The sequence below is a fragment of the Nyctibius grandis genome, chromosome 8, assembly GCF_013368605.1.
Source record: "Nyctibius grandis isolate bNycGra1 chromosome 8, bNycGra1.pri, whole genome shotgun sequence".
NCBI classification, from domain to species: domain Eukaryota; kingdom Metazoa; phylum Chordata; class Aves; order Nyctibiiformes; family Nyctibiidae; genus Nyctibius; species Nyctibius grandis.
The window spans coordinates 14,358,581-14,381,947 of NC_090665.1; the positions used below are offsets into that span (position 1 = coordinate 14,358,581).

The following is a 23,367-nucleotide window of genomic DNA, read 5'->3' on the forward strand; positions in this document are numbered from 1 at the left end:
CTGCTTTTTTTTTTTTTTTTTGAAAACATTCATCTGGAGAGAAACCTCCTCAGTCCTGTACTGGCCCTATTTAGGGGACATCCTACAAATAAGACTTAGTAATAACACTTCCTTTGTCCCTGACAGGTTTTTGTTACCACTAAAGACAGCAGTAAATACATTCTTTTAAGAAAAAAAAGTACATTGTTATACTGGCTGCTGATCTGCAACTGGGGTTGAAATATTTGGAGAGGGTGGATAACTGAGAGTTAATTTTTAGTTTGGGTTTGGTTTTTTTTATGTGAGTTTGGAGAGCAGAAGACTGTTGTGCTGATTTTTGGCTGTGTGATGACAACTATAATTTCTTTGAGTTTTTCCTACCTTAGTTCTGAACATACAGGAGAAGACCTTGTGGGTTTCTGAAGGAAAATTGGAAAGAGACCATGTGAAGATACGGTGAAGGAGTGATGAGTAAGCAAAGAGGAAAATATGAATGAACAGTTTGGAAAGCATAAGTGGACAGGCTGGCAAGGAGTTGAACGTGTCTGACTGTAAAAAGCAGCCAGAGGAATAAAAGCAAACAACTAGATCTGAGGTTAGATGAGGGCGGTTTCAGTGGAGCACAAACTAAGGAAAAATGGAAAATAGCATCTCCTGGAATTTGAGTTAAGCAAAGAAGTGTGTGCAGAAGGGAGGCTTAAAGGGTAGGACACGAGAAATGAGTGGAAGGGCTGAGGATGAGCAGTTGGATCCTGTAGCAAAGGATCTTGTAGAACAGAACACATGTAGTGAGAAAGTTGCACTGGAGCTTGCAGCTTTCATTTCTAAGAAGTCTTGATTGTGCACAGCAGTAGTCAGTTTAGGTTTTTAAAAAAGAAAAAGAAACCTACCCTGAAAGGAGCTTTACATGGGTTGTGATGAGACTGGTTTTCACTTTTCATAGTATGAATGCAAACATTTCTTTTGACTGGAAAAACAAACACACACACAGACCCACATGCTCTCTGATCATTGGCTTGGTAAATGGGTATGAAGCTTTTCTTTGTGTTTATATTTTCTTGTTGATCATTAATCATATATTTTTCAGCTCTTGGTTTACTTGTGTTAAATGGATATTCTTAGCTTGATATAGCAGGTGAAGTAAGCATGCAGGATTGAGAATTCCTTAGAATTTGAGAGTTGCTTTACAATGAAGAATGAAAGTCTGCAGCATTGGCAGACTCTTTTACCTGTTCCAACAGTGATCATAACCCTGCTTATATTTTGTCTATACATTGATTATGTAGGACTGCTAAGAATTTGGCAGATGCCATACATCTCAGATTGCCCTGAACTGAAATAACATGTTGACTTTTGTTTTCCTTTCTAGTAGTTTTAAGACTTAATTTTTCAGTGCTTCAGGTGCTCTGGCAAGAAGCCCTAAATAGGAAAGATGTCTTTTCCCCCCATGCCCCCCAGAATTAGAGAAGTACTTGAGTTGTAATGGGATGACACCTCTTCCTGGACAACGTACGGGTAGTCAAATTCTTAACAGACCTGTTTGTTTATGAAGTGTCACGGTTTAAAGCTGGGCTGGCGATTAAACCTGCGGCAGATGCCCTCTGTTATCCATATTTGAAAAAAACAGGCATTTGCATGTGCTGTATTTGGGTGAGCAAATGTCTGAGAAGAGGCAGACCAATGAGAGATGACAAAGGAATGGCTCACATGGATGGATCTTCAAGTGAAATACTAAACTGAAATAAGTCAATTTCTGAAAGAATTCATTAGCGCCTTGATTGCTTGCAAGCCAAGCAAGCATGGTTGCACTGAAAGGTTCTCCTGAACAAAGCTAATATTGAAATGCTCTGTGCTGTGAAGTCTGTATGTTGATGAAAACATATCTAGTGGTTTTCTGACTTGCTGACTTTGCCATTGGCTGAAATTGGTTTGTTTTGCTGCTGAGCATCTATCAGAAAGGAATACCCCATCGATGTCAGTGCAGAATTAACTATATAGCTGGAGCATATAAATCCTGGTCATGCTACTGTGCAGAGGGACCTTGACAGACTGGAGAAATGGGCTGACAGGAACCTCATGGAGTTCAACAAGGAGAAGTGCAAAGTCCAGCATCAGAGGAAGAACAATCTTATGTACCAATATATGCTGTGTGCCACCCAGCTGGAAGGCAGCTCTGCGGAAAAGGGCCTGGGGGTCCTGGTGGACACCAAGTTGAACATGAGCAAGCAGGGTGCCCATGTGGCAAAGGTGGTGAATAGTATCCTGGGCTGTATTAGACAAAGTATTACCAGCAGGTTGAGGGAGGTAACCCTTCCCCTTTGCATTTTAGAATGCAAAATAGGAATTTAGAGTTTATAAGAAATGAGCAAACAGAAAACAAATATGAAGTGCCTAAATTAACTCTTGCTCATGCACAAAGCTGTTAAATACGTTAAAACTGAAAGTCTTCAGATGAGTATACAATTAATACAGCATATACAAATGTGGTTGTTAACTTTGTGTATTTTCTGGTAGCAGTTTACAATGTTGTGTAGTGTACAGTGTACGGGCAACAGTTCACTGTTTTACATGCATAGTGTCCAGTGCAGTCTGTTGTAGTAAATGTGTCAGTGTTTTAGTCCATGAAATGTTAAGCTTGTGTGGAATTTCCTGGCATTTATTTAAAGAAAACCCACCTATAACCCACAAATGGTCAAGGTGTTTAAAGCATAAAAATGTAAAGCCTAAAACCAGTAAGTTACAGTGATCTTTAAAGGACTGCTTTTCATTTTTTTTAAAAAAATACTTTTAGCAAGTAGTAAATGCCAGTGAAATTTTAGCCATTCCCTCTATACCATAACGTTAAAGGTCCAATATCAGAAACCTAAAGAACAACGTCATGTGAAAAATAGCAGTGAGTTACTTAATACTTGTTAGAAAGCCAAAACATACTAAGATACGGGCAGGAAGAACGGGGAAGGGGAGACTTGAGTGGTACAGGGAACTCTTCCCATGGAGATGTACGATGTTGATGGCTGCTTCTCCTCACTGTTACGTTTTCCTGAGGTTATTTCTGTTTGCTAATGTACTCTCTGCTTTGTTCTTTCTTCATTACTTTGCAATTTCATGTTAAATTTTAATTTCTTGTATATACTGTGTGTTTTACATATGCTGGATGCTTATTCTTTGTTCTGTTATCCCCCAGTGTTTTTGCCCAGTTCTCAAGGTTGATTTCCTTTGGCCAGTAACTAGTAGTTGGTGAGTTGTTTACAGCCTTGAGGCCTCTGAAACCATCCTGGGCCTTTATTTTCAAGGTCTCTGCTGTCATTCCGTGCTTGTGCTCCTCTGTGCTGCTTTTTATTCTGGAGTCATAGGTGATTCGTTACCTATAGAATAACTGCTTGTTATTGGTATCTGTTAGTTACAGAAAGACATGCACACTGTTATTTGTATATACAGTTGTGTGTGTGCATGTACTTATGCATAGCTTTTTTTACGTAGCTTCGGGCAGTTGTGTGATGTAACACCTATTGGTTTTATGTGTATTTACATATATATTGAATATATAACATATATTTATGCAAATTTATACATTAAAATATTATTTTTGTATAAGATGTGTGTATTTTATATATAAATATTTATAAAAATAGGTGTTACATCACACAATTGTCCAAAGCTACGTAAAAGCTATACTAATTTGATAAGTCACCAGGTCTTTAGATAATTGCTGTTAAGAGTTGGACAAGCTAAAACAAAGCTCCAGGCAGGCCAGGACAAGTCCAGAGCCCTGGTTATTAGCTTAACATGAGGCTTGTGGCCTGTTACAAGCAATGTCGACATCTTGTTTATGAGGTTACACCGTTCTCTTAAGAAAATGCAATTATAAGTATCTCATCTTTGACTTGCAGAGTTAGTTATTGAAAGGTTCATGCATAAGTGAATGCAGAGAATAATTCTGCTCCGCTTTATTTTACTAGCCGACTATACTAAAATTACATATTCCTTTCTGCAGGAAAGGTGTCTGTGGAGAGCTTGGCTTGACAATGGGATTTTTAGAACATGCACTGGTCTAAAGTTATCCTGATTACAAGTGTACTCTCTGGGTGTACAGCAAAAAGAATCAGACACTCCACATACCAGTAGAAATGGCAAGCAGGGGCCTTATGTCTGATTTCTAAGGCACGGGGAAGAAATCTATCTGAAGGAATGGTGTCATGTTGCTTGTTGGAATCCTTGTCCTCGGAGGCAGATCCTCTAGACAGAACTGATGTAGCCTCTTGAAGTGCTATCAAATAGACTTAATTTAGGAGATGTAAGAATCTGTTTGCTTCTGCAGTTCTGCTGTTCTTTTAATTACTGTGTTGTGGTTTTTAGTGAACCTGGAACTCCCTTGTGAAGTCGATTTGGATTTCAATTTATATTTGATAGATAACTCTTGTTTGCTGTAAGAGTGAGCAGTTTTAGCTCGTGGTGTATCACATTACTGGTGAATGAGCCTGTTCAAAGAACAAAACTAAGATGAGTGGAGAATACGAGAAGGGGGAAAAAATAATACACCAGCAAACTGCTTGTAGCTTGTCAACTTCTATTGTAATGAATAGTGAAAAAATTACTGTGTTTGTCACCCCTGCTTAGCTTTTCACATTACTAATAAGAAAAATCATTTTCATGTCTTAAGAGTTCTTCTTTTCAGAACTGATGGTCTGTCACTTGCTTTGTATAGACTTTTATTCTTGTTGCCATCAAAGATATTGCTGATTTGGCTACTTAACGTGCTTTTACTTGTAAGCTGATATAATTCCAGGATGATTCTTCTGTGTTGTCTACCATCCATCACTTTTTGTCACTTTGGCCATCCTGAAACTTTGTGCTTCTCTTTTTTTAAGTGTCAGTCAGCTGTTCTTTTAATGTTTCCCCCTCTAGTTAGAAATGTTCCCCATCTGTGTTTTCTTTTACTGCTGTGTGATATCTGTTTTGAATTATTTTTCTGTAACTTAGTTTTCTATAACTTAGTTTGAGATATAATCTGTCTTGGAATTAATATGAGAGGAAGGGGCTGGGACATGAAAAAATTACATCTAGCTGAGAGAGGGAATCTAACCATAAATGTAACTAAAAAAACCCAAGTATTTTACTAGCTGCTATTTGTAAGACTTAGGAAAATGTTAGAATTTTCCTATGTTAATAATGCATTCACAGATTAATATGGCTTCAGTAGATATTTAAGTGTGTTCGTGTGATGAAATATTTTTGTCAGCTGATACATAGGAGTAGAGCAGAAGAAGAAATTTTTTAGGTTGAATTTAGTATGGCCTGAGTTTCTGCCTTTAAAAAATGTAAATGTCCAACACTCATTCCTTGTGGACCTAATGCATTCAGGGTGCATAGGCTGCTTGCCTGTACTCGTAAGTACTTAATATTTGTATTCTGAATAGTAAAAATTTAAATAAATATTTTTTTAAAAAAATAAGGTAGATATTATCATATAGACACCAAGTTCCTAGAAACTTTTTTTGTGGATTTGGAGTAAGTTCAGGATAAACAGAAACTAATCCCCCTATTAAGTGGTGTATATATTTCTGACATCTTTCAATAGTAAGTGTATTGTGGTGTTATTTTTACAGAAGTGTAGAAGATGTATGGGAAATAATGTGCTTTTTGAAACAAGTCATTCTGCAGAATGAATAAATGGCTACCTCCGCTGGCAGGGACTTAAAAGAATAGTAGCAGAATTGAGAATTGGTGCCCTAGATTTCTGTTGCAAAACAGTTGCACAAATAACCCCTTCCCATAAATAATGTAGTAATCTTCCTGGCTTGGTTGCTGGGGATTGCAGCTATAGAATCAACTTAACCACTGCCTATTTTAATATACAAAGTACTCTCTATCGGGACGGGAAGATTTACTTGGTGTGCTTGATTGATGTATTAATGTTAATGCAGCTATAAGACAAATCTGCAACTGAGGGAGCTAATGTGAAAGATAAATTTAAAGGCAATTTGTATCTCTTAGGCTGCTTTGCTCCTGTACATCTAGGTCATTCAACATCTTCTGCAACCCTCACTGCTATTTCTTCCAATCAGCAGTGCTAAGAGCAAGTATAACTTTAAAAATTAATGTAAGCAGTTGATAGGAATTTGACTCTTGCTCAGAGAAAAGATACAAATGGAATTTGAGAATTGCAGTTTTCTGAACTGGTGGAGAGCAGGAATGCAATGTCTACACACACAAATCTAAGACTGGAATACCAGCAAGACATATTTGCGTGATCTTTCTTTTGTGGTGCACCTCTATAAAGGAATTAGTTGTTGTGCCTCTGTTGCTGACTCTGGGCAGCTGCTGAAAAGCTACAAGATTCTGCAGATCAGAGTCCTCCTTATTCATGGCTGGGTTCTATTTACTTCCTGGGCTAACTGTGTCTATGTGTTTGTCTTCTATGAAGTTGGTGGAATTAAAAACATGAGTTTACAACTCCTGTTTAGCAGATTTTTTACTTCGAACAAGAGACTAAAAAGCTTTACAAGACAGCTTCTTCATTTGTCTGCCCTTCCCTTAGCCTATACCTTTTCAGATTTACACTTTTTAAAATATGTTTATGGATGTGATTACAGTTGTGGTAACAAGTTTTATATACTTATACTCCCATAGAAACACCTTTGATGCTTCTTTAGATTGTGTTGTTTTTATTGGCGCTTTGTGTAGCGGATAGGATATCAAGAAAAAAACTAATGCAACCAGATTCTCGTTCCCCAGAAGTTTCCAGTTGACTCTTCAGGGTTATAGAAAAAGCTGTTTATTAGTTCATAAGTATGACATGTAATTCATACTGTTAAAGTTTCACCCTGTTTCTGTTACTTAGACTGAAAAAGCAGATGATGACCCATTGTGATCAATCTCCTTTTTCCTAACTTGTTGCAACTTCTCTCTTGCTGATTTCATCAGTATACTTCAATTTCTGTGGTCATTTAATTAAAACATATACCACAAAAAAGACCTTCTAATATTGCCCTTGAGCAGATTTCAGAGAACCGAAGGCTACATTAGCTGAAATTATGTATACCATAACTTGAAGTATAGACACCCCTCCCTTCCACTATTCCACTGCAGTTATTCCATATGCTTCTGCTGTTCTGCTACAGATCATGCCACTGGGGTTGGTGACAGAAGCACAAAGTGAGTGGGGACACAGAGGCTCTGAGATATGGGGCATAGAGAGTGAGCCGTGTACCCTGCAGGGAGGTTCATGTGATCCTGGTGATACAGCTTCATCTGTAATAGGTAGATAAAGTAGTAGGTATCTAATTTGTTTTGCAGGAGGAGGATGATGTTAAAATCAGAATGTTACAGTAACTGTAAAGCCTAACTGCTCGATTTTTTTTTTTTTTTTTTTTTTTTTTTTCCCACATCTTTAGATATTCAAGAATTTTATGAAGTGACCTTATTGGACAATCCAAAATGTATTGATCACTCTCAGCCATCTGAACCAATACAGCCTGTGAATACCTGGGACTTCTCCAGCCTTCCAAGCACAACAGTGACATCAGAAACACTGCCGAGCAGCCTTAGCCCAAGTGTAGAGGTATGGCAAGAAATCTCTGTTTTATTTTTCTCATTGAGACTATTAGCTCAACATAGTTTTCTGCATTTCTTTGTTTTATAAAATATTTATTTCCATAGAAAACTTACATTATTAAGATCAATAGTCATAGGGGATTTAATTATTGAAATGTTTTATAACAGATGTGTGCATTTTGCTTAGTCAAAAATTTATAAACTTGTTTGTCAAATATACCATTAAGTGACTATTAAATTGGCTTTATGCTCTAAATTTGGAACCTTGCTGACAGGCTTAGTATGCTTATACTCATCCATAGTGATGACTTTTCCATCATTACTTCATTAATAATTTGGGAAATCTGAAGCTGTATCTTTCTGATAGTAAACTTTTCAGTCTGTTCCAAAGAAATTCTTGGCTACTTATACAGCTGTGTTTTGGAACGACTTTTTTTTTTGTTTTGGAAAATTGCATGAATCCAGTTGTCACTAGTGAGCAGTGAGAAAACTGAGAAGGGAAATGCACGCTGATGTATGTGTTCACTAAATCACGATCTCCCTGCCCAAGTTAAAGTTACAATGTTGCTTGAATTTTTTTGCATCAGACCTATTATTTGTCCAGAAAGAGGTGAACTTGAAACTGTTTCAAGTGTGCCCTCAATACTGACAGCAATGGAAAAGGTGTGTGAGCTTCTCAGTAATAACTAAAGGCGGTGTGCTATGATGACATATTTTCATGAGGTGGTAATAGAGCTCAGGAAGAGCACTGGGGGAGACCAGCCAAAGGACTAGTGCTGCAGCCTGTAGGGAAGCCTAGGAGCTTGTACTACCCAGCAAGATAAAGTGGTTATGGTGCCATACTGAGTGAACTCTACCAGAAGCTGTCTGGACCATGTAAGAAAGTCCACTTAGCTGCAGGACATAAGCAATCCTGTGATGTGCTAGTGAGTTTGTGCAGTTAAAAAAAAAGTGCTTGTGCTTATTGTAGCTTTTCTGAAATTTGTCGTATTGAAGCTAGTATGAAATGTGTCAGAAATGCCTTAAAGGAAGTGATAGAGGAAATCCAAGAGTTGTGTTGTGTTCTCTCAGAAAGTAGAAAATGGCTAGTAGATAAAAGAGCAGCTTTTTAGCCTAGCCATGGGCAAGAGGTATATATTATCAAGAACAGTTACTAAAATCTCTTTACATGAAAAAACTGAGCAGCTGAGGTATACCATATTTTTCAGGTTTGTAAGTAATTGAACACTGAGGGATTACGAGTCTAGTTGAACTTGCAGTGTAGGAATGGATTATTTGCCTTTGATTTTTGTGAATCTTGATTATACACTGGAAAACTGAAATTATATGTGTCTTCAGAATTTTAGTTACCTAGTTGCACGGAGAAGGCCACTGTCATCATAGTCACCTTCATGGAAATTTTCTCTAAGAATTGTCATCTTTGGAGAACATGGAATAATGCTAGGCTATATGAGAAATAGTATGGAAAACACTATTGTGCTGTTTACTTGTATGCCATCATCTAAATCTTAGGCTTAGAGCTGTAGAACTCTTTCTGAAAGTATGGTGGAAATGAAGTCTCTTAGGAGCAGGAGCAAAATGGACTGACTCCAGTCAATAGGGTAGGCAAGGATAGGCAAAGTTTATTTTGTCTACTGAGATGTTTTGAAATAAGCTGGTTCTAATGAATTTTATGTTTGCATCTGCAAAGAACTTAATGAGGCAATTTAGGAGTCATTACAGTTGCCCTTAGTCACAGAGGATGGATGAAGTTCTGGAAAACTGCAGATGGGCAAACACTGTCTTTTAAAAAGGGCGTATATGGGAGCAAGGCAGGAAAGGAGGATCCAGGTTTAACAAGTACAGGGAATGATTCTACAGTCTTTTTGTAGCTCCTTGAAAGCGATAAAGAAGCCAAATAATAGCCATCATAGTTGTTGATAACAGTTTTTTCAAACTTAGTTGTAATAGTTCTTGTGGTAGGACGAAACACTAAATGTTGTAAATTCTGACTTTAGTAAAACTTTTGGCATTGTTTAACAGGCTGTCTTTTGACATAATGTATCAGTTAAAGTTTCTAAAAAATGCATCCTAGTTTGCGTTATTAGCCAAAATATCCTCATTAAATTATAAATTGAACCATGGGAGGGGAATGGTGTGTTGCTGCTTCAGAAGCTAAGACTAGAATGAAGCCTTGAGCAGTTGAAGTAGTTAATGGGCAAGCTCTAGCTCAGCAGGACCATGTACAGTGTCCTGCACTTTGGTTGTACTTCAGTAGCACCCATAGAAGTTGAATAGTTAAGAAGTGGTTTCTCAGAAAAGATCTGGGTCATTTTTGAATCTCAAGGTGAGTCAACCATGTCATGTTAATACATGAAAAGAAACACCTTATAGACATAAGAGTGTGGTGTAAAACAAATCTGTTCTACTTGGTCTGCATAAGGCTTTACTGGAGATATTGTCAGATTTAAGGTACTATGGTACAAAAAAAGATGTAGAATTTAAGTGGTTAGAAGAGATTGACAAGGAAGATCTAAAGCTTGAAAAGAAATGAAGGCAGATGGAAAGATTTGGTGCTGTTTAAAAAAATTGAACACTTAATTGGGAAACAGAATTTTCCTGTGTTTGTAGGCAAATGTGAAAAAGGAAGGTAATATTTTGTGCCTGTACAAGATGTATTAGACTTACACTATAGTAATAGGCTTAGGAAGAATCTTTTAAATGTTTTCCTAAGCACCAGAATAGCTGTACATGAGCAATATCCCTTATTCAAGGTCTTTACAGGCAGCATAACTGTCTTAAATGGCTTAGATGTGTGTGTGTGTGTTTGGTTTTTTTTCCCTCTAATACATCTTGGAACAGTGTGATGGACTTTGGCATTTATGTCCTGACCAAATCATTTTGTTGTTTTTAAACATGCTCCTAATTCCAGCAGCTGGGATTGTGAAGCAAATACCTGCTGCTATGAGGTTTGTGTTACCATGTTCCAACTGTAGCACGTTTTGTGCTTCTCCTATAGGAGAAACCTGCTGAAAAAGTGCAGGGTAGTGCATACAGTTAAATCCAGGCTTTGTGATTATTCTTCTCCCAGCCCCCTCCAGAAACTGGAAAGCTTATCCTATAAAAGTTTGCTTGTTTTGCTGCCAGGAAGTCCACAATAAGAAAGACTAACTTATCATCAGCTAAAGGGTGGTGGTGTCCCTGTATCTTTCTAAATTTTACAAAAAGATGCATGTGAAGGCATGAAGTTGCATCTTTAGGTTTTTATTCTCATGTGCTAGTAGATTGCCAGTAATACAGGGGCTTGTCTATGACACTGCACCAATGACGACAGGCACGTTATCATGGCAAGATCACTAATGTGTTGAAAGGAAGAATGGCCTGATTTGGGAAGTCTCACCGTAGATGTCAGTGTATGTTCTCAGCTGAACAGTTTGCTAGATAATGCAACTGCTTCTCCAGTGGTCATGGTAACAGAACAGAATAGAGTGGATTACTTTGTTATTTTTCTAAGTGGCCCAGATTTGAACATTTATGACAAAAGCCACCTGTCTTCCTTCAGATTTTTTGTCTTGAGTATCATGTGAAAGTCAGACACTTGTTTGACCTTCAGTATATGACGGTCAGATTTTCCATTTACTACCAGCATTTAAAAGCATAGTTGCATATATTGGTGTTGATGCTAGTTTATGTGATACTGAAACCAAACTTTTCTCAGAGTCTCCATCACCTACAGTAAATGTTACCTTGTATTTCATTAGTTAGAATACTGCTTCCACATTATGTTGTAAAGGGGGACAGTTTTGAAGAGTGGTAGTTCAGTCTTGGTTTCATTTGCTTTTTCTAGTAGCTTTGAAATATATATGAAAATTGTTACAGTACACATATCTTGTACGTGTTGTCGGCCTTAATTCTTTCTTCTTCAGTGACTGTTTTTTCTTCATGTACCTGTAAGGCAATACCTTTCCTGCAATATTTTGAAATTTAATAAAAATTATGAAGAGAAATTCTTATGTATTGACAGTTTATATTCCACGTACTTGCTATGTGTCATACATGAAAATTCATGTTTTTATCATGTAAAACTTAATGCATTTTGGTTTCAGTAATATGCTGCTTTTTTAGGTACTTAGGCTTTTTTAATATTTAGTTTTAATGAACCCAAAGGCATAATGATTTTGGTACAGCATGTCTTTATTCTAATGATTTGTTTTGCTTGCTGAAACTTACTAGAGATTGGAGGGAACTTGAGTTTAGTATATCTGGTTTTGTTCATAGCCAGCTTTTTTAACAGAAACTGTAACTTTTTAGACTTGCAAGGCTGCTGCCCAATTCAGTGTTAGTTAATGAACGAGACATAACCAGATCAGCATACCAGATGCACTTGAGGTTATGTTAGCTCTATTCTAGTGCTTGCCAGGCTGGTAGGGCTGTAGATGATATGAATGGGGCAGTTTTTTCTTGCTTACAAATTGTTAGCCTTGGAAGTAATACCTTTCAACCCTGTTTGTTTTACCTTAATGGTATATTTTTGCGGTAGTTACTCTGGGTGAAATGAGTGTTCTTCCAGCTGACACTTTGATGGTATATCTGAGAGTTGCTTGAGAGTGGGAATATAATGATCCCCTAAAGTGATTAAGGATTGTATTACAAGAACTTTCTACACAGCTGACTTTGGGAATGACTTTTTAGCAATGTGTGCTTGTGTATATACATAGAATAGTGGTATACAAGCTTAGGTTGCCTGAGGACTTCTAATGGGACATAGCCCAGTTCTGCTTATGCCTTCCTACTTCTGGATCAGAAGACTGGAGTTTGTAATCCTCATAGGTACTGTATTAGAGAAAGTTGGAGCTACAGATCGCAGTTTTCCTGTTCACAGCAATCTGTTTTCTTTTGCATGCTTTATATTTCCTGGAACCTTATTTGACAGTTTTGTTTGTTTTAACCTCCAGCACAAAAAGATAAGGAAAAAAAAAGATTCAGGACAGTGATAAGTGGGAGAGGAATGTTAATCCTTTCAGTACTAGGGACTAGCAAAAAAAAAAAAAAAAAAAAAGGTATAGATTCAATTTGAAAAGGACGGAAGTTGCATACCTTTTTCTTATGTGTATTAAATACTGACGATTAGGGGTGTGTTAGCAAAGCAGCTAACTAAAGCAAGATCTCAACGCTAGTTAAACGTGTGAGAGAAGTATGTGTGCAGGAGGGAGCAGTCTTCTCAGCTGTTTGCGATCTGTGGTGCCATCTGTAGGTGGGACAGTTTGTTTGAGAAATACGTGGTGAAACTTAAATCATTGATAGAAATCTCCTTTGACCTAGTTGAGTAGTGTATTGCTAAGGAAATAGCTGTCTTGTGACTTTTTTTTTTCAATCTGTAGGGTATGTTTTAATATTGTGATCGTTCTAATGCAAGCTAAACAGCAAACACTTTTTAACTTGGATTCAAAAGCAGCCACAATAACTTCAGTTTAGATGTTGAAGAAAACCCTGCTGAACATTGTCTCAAAAGAAATGTTTTGTCTTAGGAGGTGGGACTTGGTCTGGAGTGTCTTACTCTTACAGTTGGGCTAACAAATCTCTGTATTTAGTGAGTAGTGGTGGCTGAAGTACTTTGGTCTCATCTGTGGTTTCCCCATTTATCTGCACATGCCCATGTGTTTAGTGTCTGGCATGTAGAGAGACTGTCTGGATCACTGTCTTCACAGGCTCTTTGCCAATTTCTTTTAATAAAAAGAAAGCAAAAGAGGAAGTAAGGAAAATAGCTGAAATTATAGTCATGTCAACTAAGTTTGACACCAAGGCAGGGTGGAAATGAAAGTCTCTAAACATCTTGGAATCATAAAATAATTCAGGGTCACCTGTGAGGTCGATCATATTGCAAAGGGTTTCAACCAGCTGAGCCTTGAAAACCTCTCAAGGATGGGAACTGCAGAACCCTTCTGGCTGATCTGTTCCAATGCTTGACTATCCTCATGGTGAAAAAGCTTTTCCTTATTTGTGATTGAAATCTCTATTTCAATTTATTTGCGGTTTCTCATGTCTTGCCATCATGCGACATGCACTTGGCTCTGTCTTCTTGGTAACCTTATTGTAGGTACTGGAAGGATGCTTTTAGGTTCCATTGAACTTTTTTCTCAAAGGTAAAACATGCCTCATGCCCTCATCCTCTCTTCAAGGGGCAAGTCTTCCAGCCCCCTCACCATCTTGATGGCTGTCTGCAAAACTTGCTCCGGGTTATAAACATCCTTGTCGTATTGGGGGACCCAAAACTGAATGCAGTATTCCAGATGCCTTATTAGAAGTGCCAAGCAAAGGGGATTAATAGTTTTGCTTGATACTACCGACTGTGTTTTGCTAACACAGCTCCTGTTAGCCTCCTCTGCTGTTAAGGCATGCTGCAAGCTTGTGTTTGGTTTGCTCAATATCTGTAAAAAGACAAATAATAGTCAATGGGAATATTTTGAAAAGGGATAGAGTTAAGCTAACCTAATTTTCACCTACAATATGGGAATTGGTTTTGTTTACAAAGGAAGTGGTGTAATGTCTCCTTAACCTTTAAGATTTTGATAGTTTTATGTAACTTCTTAATGAGAAGAGCTGACGTAGTCTAGAGGAAAGAACTTTGGATGTATGGTTTCTAGTGGAATGGTGCATCAAGCAGTTAATCGGGGAAATCCGGAAATCTTGGAAAGAGATACCTGCGTATGCAGAGTGCATTATTAAAGCAGCAGGATACTCTAGTTCTGTTTTTCTGTTTCTGAATTTTGTTGACTGCAGTATCCTCACCTGGCCTTTACAAATGCAGTCAGTTGTACCTGTCGTAATAACAAGCTGTTCCTGGGAAAATCCCAGACCTATTGCACTGTCCTCACATACCCTCTTTGCCTTAATATTTGTAAAGATTCAGTACTGGCTGGCTTGATGATATGTTATGTCTGATCGTTATACTCCATGTTATCATACTGTTCCTTTATGGTTGTATCTGGTGTATTGCCCATTATTTATATCAACTCCTTTTCTGCAGAAATGGTGTGCTTGTTTTATTTGAGCACCTAACAGTGTATAGTCTTAGGTCACTCAGGAGCCTCATTGCTTTCTCCACGGTAACTTTACAGTGGGGAAATGATATTTGACTTGCTCCATATTATGCCTTCAATTCTTGCAACCCAGGCTGTTTGTACAAATAAAAGAATGTAAGTCTTGAACCAAAGCTAAAACAGTCTTCAGGGGTAGGCTTCTGGTCAAACTGAATGCAAAAGCAAACAAACAAAAACCCCATGCTCAGTTCAGGATGCATACACAAGCAATAAAAATCTGCTCTTTCTAAAAACTTACCTTTCTCAATTCAGAAGTAAATGGAGAACTTACAAAAAACGATGTGAATTTGCTATCTAATTATGCCTTTTTTTAAAAACTTGTAATAATTACATCTTGCAGCCAGGTTCAAAGGTAGCTAGATAAATTAGGTTACAGCATCTTACAATTTTAATGCTTTCTTTACTAAAGGTGCTGAGAAAATGCTTGCAGTGATGATAGTGGTTGATCTTTACTGAGTCTTTGAAATGTCTTCTCAAATATGCTGAGGTTGGGCAATTGACATACCCTTGCACAGCTGAGCTGAGCCTGCTTCTCTGGTTATACCTGTGACAGCTGTGTGTTATGCAGGTTTTCTCATAGAATCTGAGAGCAAATTAACATTAAAATAACCTTATGCACTTTTAAATTTGTGGCTAGATGAAGAAATGATTTATCTGCAAAATCAGTATTTTCCAAAGCATTGTTTTCATTTGCATGATTTATTTCTAGGTACGGTTTATCTGTGCATGTATTTTCCTTTACTTAGTTATCTGGTGACTTTGTAGATAGAATCTCTCACACTGGAAAAAGAATAAGCCTGTGAAGGAACAAAAAGTGACTGCCAAACAGAACCTGAAAGAATTGGTAGGTAATTTAAGGCAAGAAAACCCCACGTCTTTCCTTTGTGTTTCTCACATGAGAGTCATCCTTTATTTTTTAATATTAATGCCACAAATAGTGGTGAATGGAAATGCACTTTTTCCTTCCGGCCATACTATAGAATGGTGGCTGCTGGTTGTTACTGAGATCAGTAGGAGTTTACAGGACAGAAATTCATACTTACTGAAAGTAAATATGAATGATGTGACAGATTGCAATGCTTCTCACAAATTCAGTAGAATAATAGTGATTTTAAAGGCTAACAGTACTATGTGGAAATGTCTTCCTCTTCAGTGCATTAAAAATGGGGTTTTTCATGCATTTCATGATTTTGATCCAAGTTGTGCTGTCCTTTAATATCTTTCTTTTGCTCCTCGCAATACAATTTAAAGGTAAGAAGGTTCTATGTTATTTTATTAAATCGTTTAATTGCAGTAGTTTTAGTTCTGGTTTCCTTACCTAGTTCTTGTTTTGAAAAAACTGTTTCTTTTCAGCACAAAAATTTAACACGTGCATGCTCATTCAAGGAGTTTTAAAATTTGTCTTCAAGAAGCTGTATTATTTTTTCTTATGACAACGCTAAACCTCATGTTTGAGTCTTGGTCAGTCTTTTTAGAATTATTTATTTCTTCTATGTGCAGTATTTCCAATGAGAAGTCCGCAGAAACTGCTTTTGGGCTAGAAAATACTTCTTTATCTACAGTGTTCTCTTTGAGTGCTTATCCATCTGTGTACTATACTTACGAAAATGTGTATTAATGTTTGCTCCAAAATTTTTTGCTCTGCCGGTATGGTATGTGTGATTGGTATTTTTCCCCCCCCCGCCCCGCTCTGTGTGGACATTCTGTTGTTTGTGCTTAGCTGAAGATGGGTCTTGAGAGAACTGTGCAGACAGTTACCAGAAGGGCTTTTAATCCATCATAGTGGTGCAGTGATTGGTAAAGGGCTTTAGTGTAGCTTGGTTGTACATGCTATTCTGATTTGTGCAGTGGATGTGTTATGACTTTTCAAGCGTGCTTGTTATGAGACTTCCTCTTTGTGCCCTCTGCTCTGAAGTGTTTAGTGTGCCTGGTCATGATAGCAGTCTGATCCACAAATCCTCAACTAAGAAATGCCTTTCCCCACCTCTCTGGATTGGTCTCTTTCTAGTTCTCATAGTCTGCGTCGGCAACCTGGAAGAAGTTATGTGCTTTCCATGGCAAGAGTAATGGGCCTCAGGTCTTGTTAAAGGGATGATAGTGAGTGGGAGGGGAAAAAATGGGTGATGATGAAAAGTTCTGAAAGAGTCCCAAAGAAGGCACAGGAATAAAAAATGAGGGAAAGGAAAAAAGTGATTGACCCTGAATGTAAGTCAGCTGTAGCCAGGATTAGTCTGTAGGAGCTTAATCTTGAACCAAGGTGGCAGAGAGAAATTTGAGTGATGAGAAAGTATCATTGGTCTTTGCCCTTATTATACAGAGCATGAGGGACAGGCAGAGCTTGCGTGTGCTGTTGAGGGCTCCTAAAGTGAACTTTGCAAGAAACATACATGTGGACTGACTGCATGTCTTGGACTAGTCATTGGAGATCTTTCTGGGAAAGACACTGGACATGTGCCAAGTCACCTGAGAACGCATTTCCTCTGTTTCCCTTACCTTTTTGGATGCTTGCACTTTGTCAGTTTCTCTGAACTTCACAGTCTTCCCAACAGAAGACTTGGGAAATTCAAGGATAATTTGTATGTGGGGTACCTTGTGTGCATTTAGCTGTGAGAGTAAGTTTTTTTTCTCCTTTTCTGACAAAGGGGAAAGTTGTATTAGCTTAATTGGTGCTTTGCTTTTCTGCTTTCTGAAGTCAGAACTTTTAAACTTCTGTCTGGGTTGAGCCTTATCAATCTGAAAGATGCGTATTTTTCCTGCTGATGCTTTGCAGCAGTGAAAACTTCACCTAGGTGTTCATAGCAGAAATTCTTTACAGACTTCGTAGACAATGTAAAAATGAAAAGTATCCTCTGGCTTGACTTGGAGACACACGAGGTAAAAATCCTAGTCTTGGTGGCTGAATGGTATAGGATTTACCTTGAATTCCATTCAAGCTGAATGGAGTTGTTTTTACTAGCATGCAAACTTTTCTTTAATGTTTTGGGGTGTTTTTTGTGGTGTTTTTTGATGTGTTTTTTTTTTTGTTGGTGTTTTTTTTTTTTTTCTATAATAGAAGGATTTTGTAATGTTCTCCTTTTCCTCTTTGTCCTGTAAAGGTACCACTTGCCCACAAAATGAAATATGTAATTTTAGCAAGAATAGTTTCCTTATTTCTTAACTTTTTCTCTTCTGGCTTCTCCCCTGTCCCCTCCTCTACTGTGTATATGGCAGAGCCAGGGAATCAAGTGGAGTAAAGTTGTAGAAAACTTGAAGGGAGTAGTAAGAATGCTTTAGATACATACTTAGTATATTCTGGAATTGTTTACTGATGTGAAATATAATGTTTGGCTAGTTGTATGTCTTGGGCTAAAAGCAAAGTAGTAAGGATGAGATTTAATGGTTTGAAATTCTTTATTGAATTTTTTCAATATACTTCGTTGTGTTTGCAGCAAAGGTGTTAGTGGGAGACCTAATAGGACAAGATAGCAGAAACTGAGTTAACTAGTTGCTTTCAATGCCTCTTGTGGGAAATTAATGTAATAAGGTTCTTACCAATGTATGAAACTGTCACTTTAGTGTTTCATAGTACATAGTGGGTCTTTTTGTGCCCGAGTGTTTGACTTTTCCCAGCTGTGCTAATTAGGCTGAGAAGACAACGACTGTGCATACAAACTTTGCCTTGTCACTGCATTACAGCCTTGGAAATGAAATTCTAGGTTAATTCAAGGCTCAAAATAGTGTTTCACTTGCAATATGCATTACTCTTCCCTTGCCACTTTCCTCTCTCCCTGTTCTACATGGAATATTCCATTCATTACTGCCTAAGAAATCAGTTATTTTGCATTCTGCAAATGCTGAAATGACGTTAAAGGAGAAATACTTGCTTTCAACCAAAACTATTTTTGAACAAACGCTTCATTTTGGAAATTGTAACCAGCTAAGAAAAGCTAAATTGAGATTTTTTGCTGTAAAATGATTTTGTATTGCATTTCATCAAATGATTCCCTATGATGCTCGTGTGTTAGGTAATCCTGAAAGAGGAGTATGTGAAATAGAATATGAGGAGGTACTTAAGTGGTATGGAATAGGATTTGACATCTTTTGTAGGATATTTTCAAGGATAAATTTCAGTTTTTTCAGATGTGGATAATCAAAATAGGTTAAGAATCTTTCACGAAACTTAAAGCATTTGTATTTTAGCCTGCTTTTTTTTTTTTCCCCTCACGGTGTTTCTACCTCTGAATGAATCCGAAGGGAAAACTGGCTCACATCCTACTGTTTTGACTATTAAAGAAGTGTGCTCTTTCTCATTCTGTTGAGATGGTGTTTAGCTGTGATTGAAAAGAAACCTTTTAAATGTTTGGAAAGATACCTGCTATGCTGAAATGATGGATTGCTTATGCATTGTAACAACAAAGGTAAGATGATAAAGCTTTCGATAAATGCCTACAATCTTGGAAGTTCTTGTTAATCTTCCTTCCAGTTTTTGTCTACCTGTAACGAAAATTTCTTGATGGTTTTCTAGTGTTGATTTTTTTAACTTTAACTGCAGATTGCTAAAATAAATTCTGTAGTTGTTGCTAAGAACAATCATAGATGTTGATTCTTCTAAGAGCTAATTATGCACAGTGGAAAAACTCAAGTGTAGTAGAATGAAGAATTTTTTTTGCCATCCTGCAGTAAGACTCTTTTCTGTAAAAATTTACTCTCTTTAAATGTGCTAACATAATAGTTAGCTTTTTATTTCAGAATGAGGAATTCCAAAGGATGTTTTTATATAACCTTTATCAGGACATGTTTAAAATAATCATCAAAGAGATGATGAATCTGAGAAGTCCTGTTAAGGATGGATATATTTCAAGATTCTTTGTAATTTTGACATCTTGCTGCTTTGAGATGAAAACAGCCAGATAGCTTAGTGTCATTATCCTAGCACAGAAGTAAAGTTTTATGTATGATTGTTTTTAATACAGTCCACTTGTAACTGCTAAAGATAAAATCTGATCCATAGATGGAATGTATTAATGTGCTTGTGAAATACTGACATAGTCAGTTTATTTTTTTTGGAAGCTTTTTATTTTCCTGCAAGTGGTAAACTGTTGTTCTGTATGGCTCCCTTTTCCCTGGGTGTTCAGATAGTTGCAGGTTTGGTGTTTGTTTTTTTTTTTTTTTAACGAGCTACTTTGACTTATAGCATTTTTCTAGATAATTTGAAACCATAAAACTTGTTCATACAAATGCCCTTCTCAAGAAGTAGAATAAGATGGAACCTCTTTGAAAATATTATGTGGGTTTAGTGATAGCTTTTATAAAAGAAAAGGTCAAGATGCTGATCAGTCTGTCTGACTTAAGTAAGAACAGGCTGATTGGAATGGGTGAAGTTACCTTGTCTCTCACCAGCAAAGGAGTCTTTCTGGTGTCTGAGCTGTTGGGGTTTTTTTGGAAGTGAAACATACCCTTTTAAATCATGTTTGATTAATAACATTCATTTGTGGCATTTCTTCTTTATTTATTTTAAAATATTCTCTTTTGTACAGTGAGATTAGGCTCAGATATTAATTCCTTGACCTCAGTTATATCGATATGTATTAATTTTGTTGTACTCCTTTTAAAAAAGGGAGGGGCAGTGCTGTCATTTTTATAATTGAACTGCTCAGCTTTATTTTGTGTATTTATTTTTGTGCATTTTGCATAGGTCCGAGTGCTAAGCAAGTAAGACTGCTCACAGAAATGCTGCACGGGAGAGGAAGAGATCATCCTCTCTCCTCAGCATAGTCTTAGATGGGCTTAGACTGATCATGCATTTCCACCTGGAGTTATCAGCACTTAATCCTTCCTGCCTGTTTCATGTGAAGTTTTGGCCTCATTTAACTCAATGCTGCTGTAGTACCTTGTAGCTTCAACTAAAGCTGTTTATTTGAAATGAGGCTTATAAAGGACTGTTTGCTTCCCTGTGAACATGTGTGCATCTGATGACTTGAAAGCTGTAGTCTGTGAAAAATACATTCCTTAGTTTTGTGCAGAAACTTATTTCTCAAACGTAAAGGAAAATGAATACGTATAAGTAAGGCAATTTTGAAATCAGCATTAAAGAAATGTGTGATAGGATTAGTAATAGCATTAAATGCTTCCCCTTCCTCCCCCTTGAGTGGAGGAGCGTTTGAAAAAATGCATTTTTGCTCTTTATTTCTGAATAGGGAAGAGAAGAATTCGGTCAGTGAGATGAATTTTCTAATGAATTAGAGCAATCTTTCATAATTTGATCTTTGATAATTCTGGTTTACTTAATTCAGAATTAAGATCTAGTCACAATGGGCGAACAGGTCCTTAAACTACTTTCTGTCCTATCTTCTAAGGTCTAACTGGTTTACTTTGCCCTAATCTAGTGCAGAGAGTACTGATTAATACAGTATTTTTTTATCCCCTTATGTGGGCACATTTGGTTTGATGTAGGTAGGCAAATTTGCATCACTGCAACCATGGATACTATTAAGAGCAGGCAAGTGGGCTGAGCTTACAGTAATGATTTTTATTTAAGTAACAGTTTTAAATGAGTTCATGGCACTTAAAAACACAGAATATGAAAAATCATTAATTTTTCTAGAAAAGCAGTTTTTGGAGCAGTCATTGTTAGCTTGCTTGTTCAGTAGTATACTTTCAGTAAAACAGTTGAATTTAAAGTGATGTAAAATTTCTTCAAATAATATTTCTAATAAGACTAGTGCAAAAGAATGACTGCTTTATACCATTTTTATTTCAAAATACTAAGAGGCATGCCGCTTGGACTATACCAGAGCGGTATTGGTCTAGTCTAGTACCTTGTTTCTGACAGTAGCCAAAACCTGATATTTTGGGAGAGGGGAAGCATGTATGATGGATCAGCCTGTTACCAAGGGAGAAAGATGAAGGGTTTTTCCAAGCTGGTAAACTTAAAAGTCATGAGTTCTTATAAATTCTGGGTCACCTCTGTTCTGGGCAAGCACAGTGATGTGGCTGCGCAAGGTGGGAGGCTGCATGGTGCCTCAACACAGGAGCACAGCTATGGCCAGTCTGGCTGAAGTTGGAAAGATGACACTGAGTTTGTGTGATTCCTGCGGGTTTCCTCACTTGGTTGTGCAGTGTACTGTAGTTCAGAGAATCACATTGTTGTTATTGTCAGTTTTGGGAATTTCCGTCAACTTCAGTGAATTGTGCCTCCTCACCTACCAGTTGAAAGCGCAAAAGGGAATGATAGAATCTCTTGCATTGGAAGTGATCTAGTCTGACTACCTGCTTAAACCAGGGTCAGCATTAAATTTAGACCAGGTTAGTTTGGGCTTTGACTAGGTCGTATAAACCCACTCACCCTGTCTCCATTTAAGGTCGTCTCTCCTGCTGTGCACTACAAGGGACAAGCTTTGTTTTCTTGGTAACCTCCTCTTAGACATTAGAAGGCAGCTACTAGCTCCTGCAAAGCCGCCTTTTCTTCAGGTTGAAGAAGCCCAGTTCCCTGAACCTTTCTTCACTGTGCTTCAGCCACTTGACCATCTTGGTGGCTCTCCCCTGTACTTGTTCCTATATTGCAGATATGATCTAACAAGTGTTTGAAAAAGCCTAAGGAGAGGTTACAATGCAAATTTTAACCTTCTGGAGGTACTGTGTGCATAAAAACTAAAAACTCCGATGTTGGTAGGAAATAAAAAGTGGTAGAGGCAATTGGGTGAAAATGGAAAAAACTAAAATCTGACATCTTCTGTCTAAACTTGACACAGAAATTACTTGGTGGGCCTGAAGGAGGATGCTTTCTTAAAGCGGAGAAACAAAATATAGAATTTTGTGAATTTAGAATTGTAGAAGAGGTGGAAACTCAGTTATGTGGGAAATAATTACTCTAAAAGCTTAAGAAATACCCTGAGTGCTAAGTAGTCCACAACAATCCTTCCAAGTCGGCACATGTGAATGATGTCGTGATGGGTTTTGGCAAGGAGCTTCATTTTGCCAACATTTCATGTCCTCACTAAAAACCAAATTGCTTTCCAAACATATTTGATTGGATTGTGTATAAATCATAGTTATCTCGTGAGCCGCTTGAGTAGTGCTAATAATACACCACTAGGCTTTGATACGCCATCTGGTTATAGTGTTGAAGAAATGTGTGCAGAATCAGTCATCATAAAAACTTTGGGAAGAGAAAAAAATTGTGCATCACTGATGTTGGCAGTGTCAGCAGATGGCATGAAATTGCTCTTGCATGTAATCTTGAAGTGTAACGCAATGGCAAAGAAACAGCTGTCTACTGGGATCGTTGGTAAGTGTCAAAATTGAGGATGGTTGTCTGCAGACTAAAGGATTGGCTAACTTTCGTTTGGAATAGGAGACCAAGTGTGTGAGTAATATATGCAGTAGGTGGGTTTAAAGCATATTTGACTAAAGCTATGAGGAATACAGGCAGAGACTACTGAACTTGTGGTCGTGCAAGGAGAAATGATGTCCCAACTGCATGTATTTGTGGTCATGAATAAGCCTTTGAATCAAGTTTGGAGTTTAAATACACAGAATGGACTTCGGCAGGGTGCCATGCTTCTCACCCCTACATGGCAAATAAAGCAGCCCAGTGCAACACAAGATAGCATGAGATTGGTTAAATCTAGAAGTTGTATCTAAAGGACTTAAGAAATGCTATATTTCGGATTCTTTGTATCAAACTGAAGGTGGCTTGTCTGAGTTTTGAAGATGAACACGTTTGAAGATAATGAGTGAAGACAGCAAGAGTGATGAAGTTGAAGGTGGCCGAGAG

The 23,367-nt window shown here is 37.5% G+C and overlaps 1 protein-coding gene across 6 annotated transcripts in view; it reads left to right on the forward strand.

Annotated features, from left to right (window-relative positions):
- Positions 1 to 23,367, forward strand: part of DLG1 (discs large MAGUK scaffold protein 1) — a 160,795-nt gene that overhangs the window by 7,455 nt on the left and 129,973 nt on the right. For all 6 annotated transcript variants that reach the window (XM_068407156.1, XM_068407159.1, XM_068407161.1 and 3 more), the window contains exon 3: positions 7,374 to 7,540. In XM_068407156.1, coding sequence (XP_068263257.1) covers positions 7,374 to 7,540 — 167 coding nt within the window. The remainder of the gene's footprint in view (positions 1 to 7,373; positions 7,541 to 23,367) is intronic.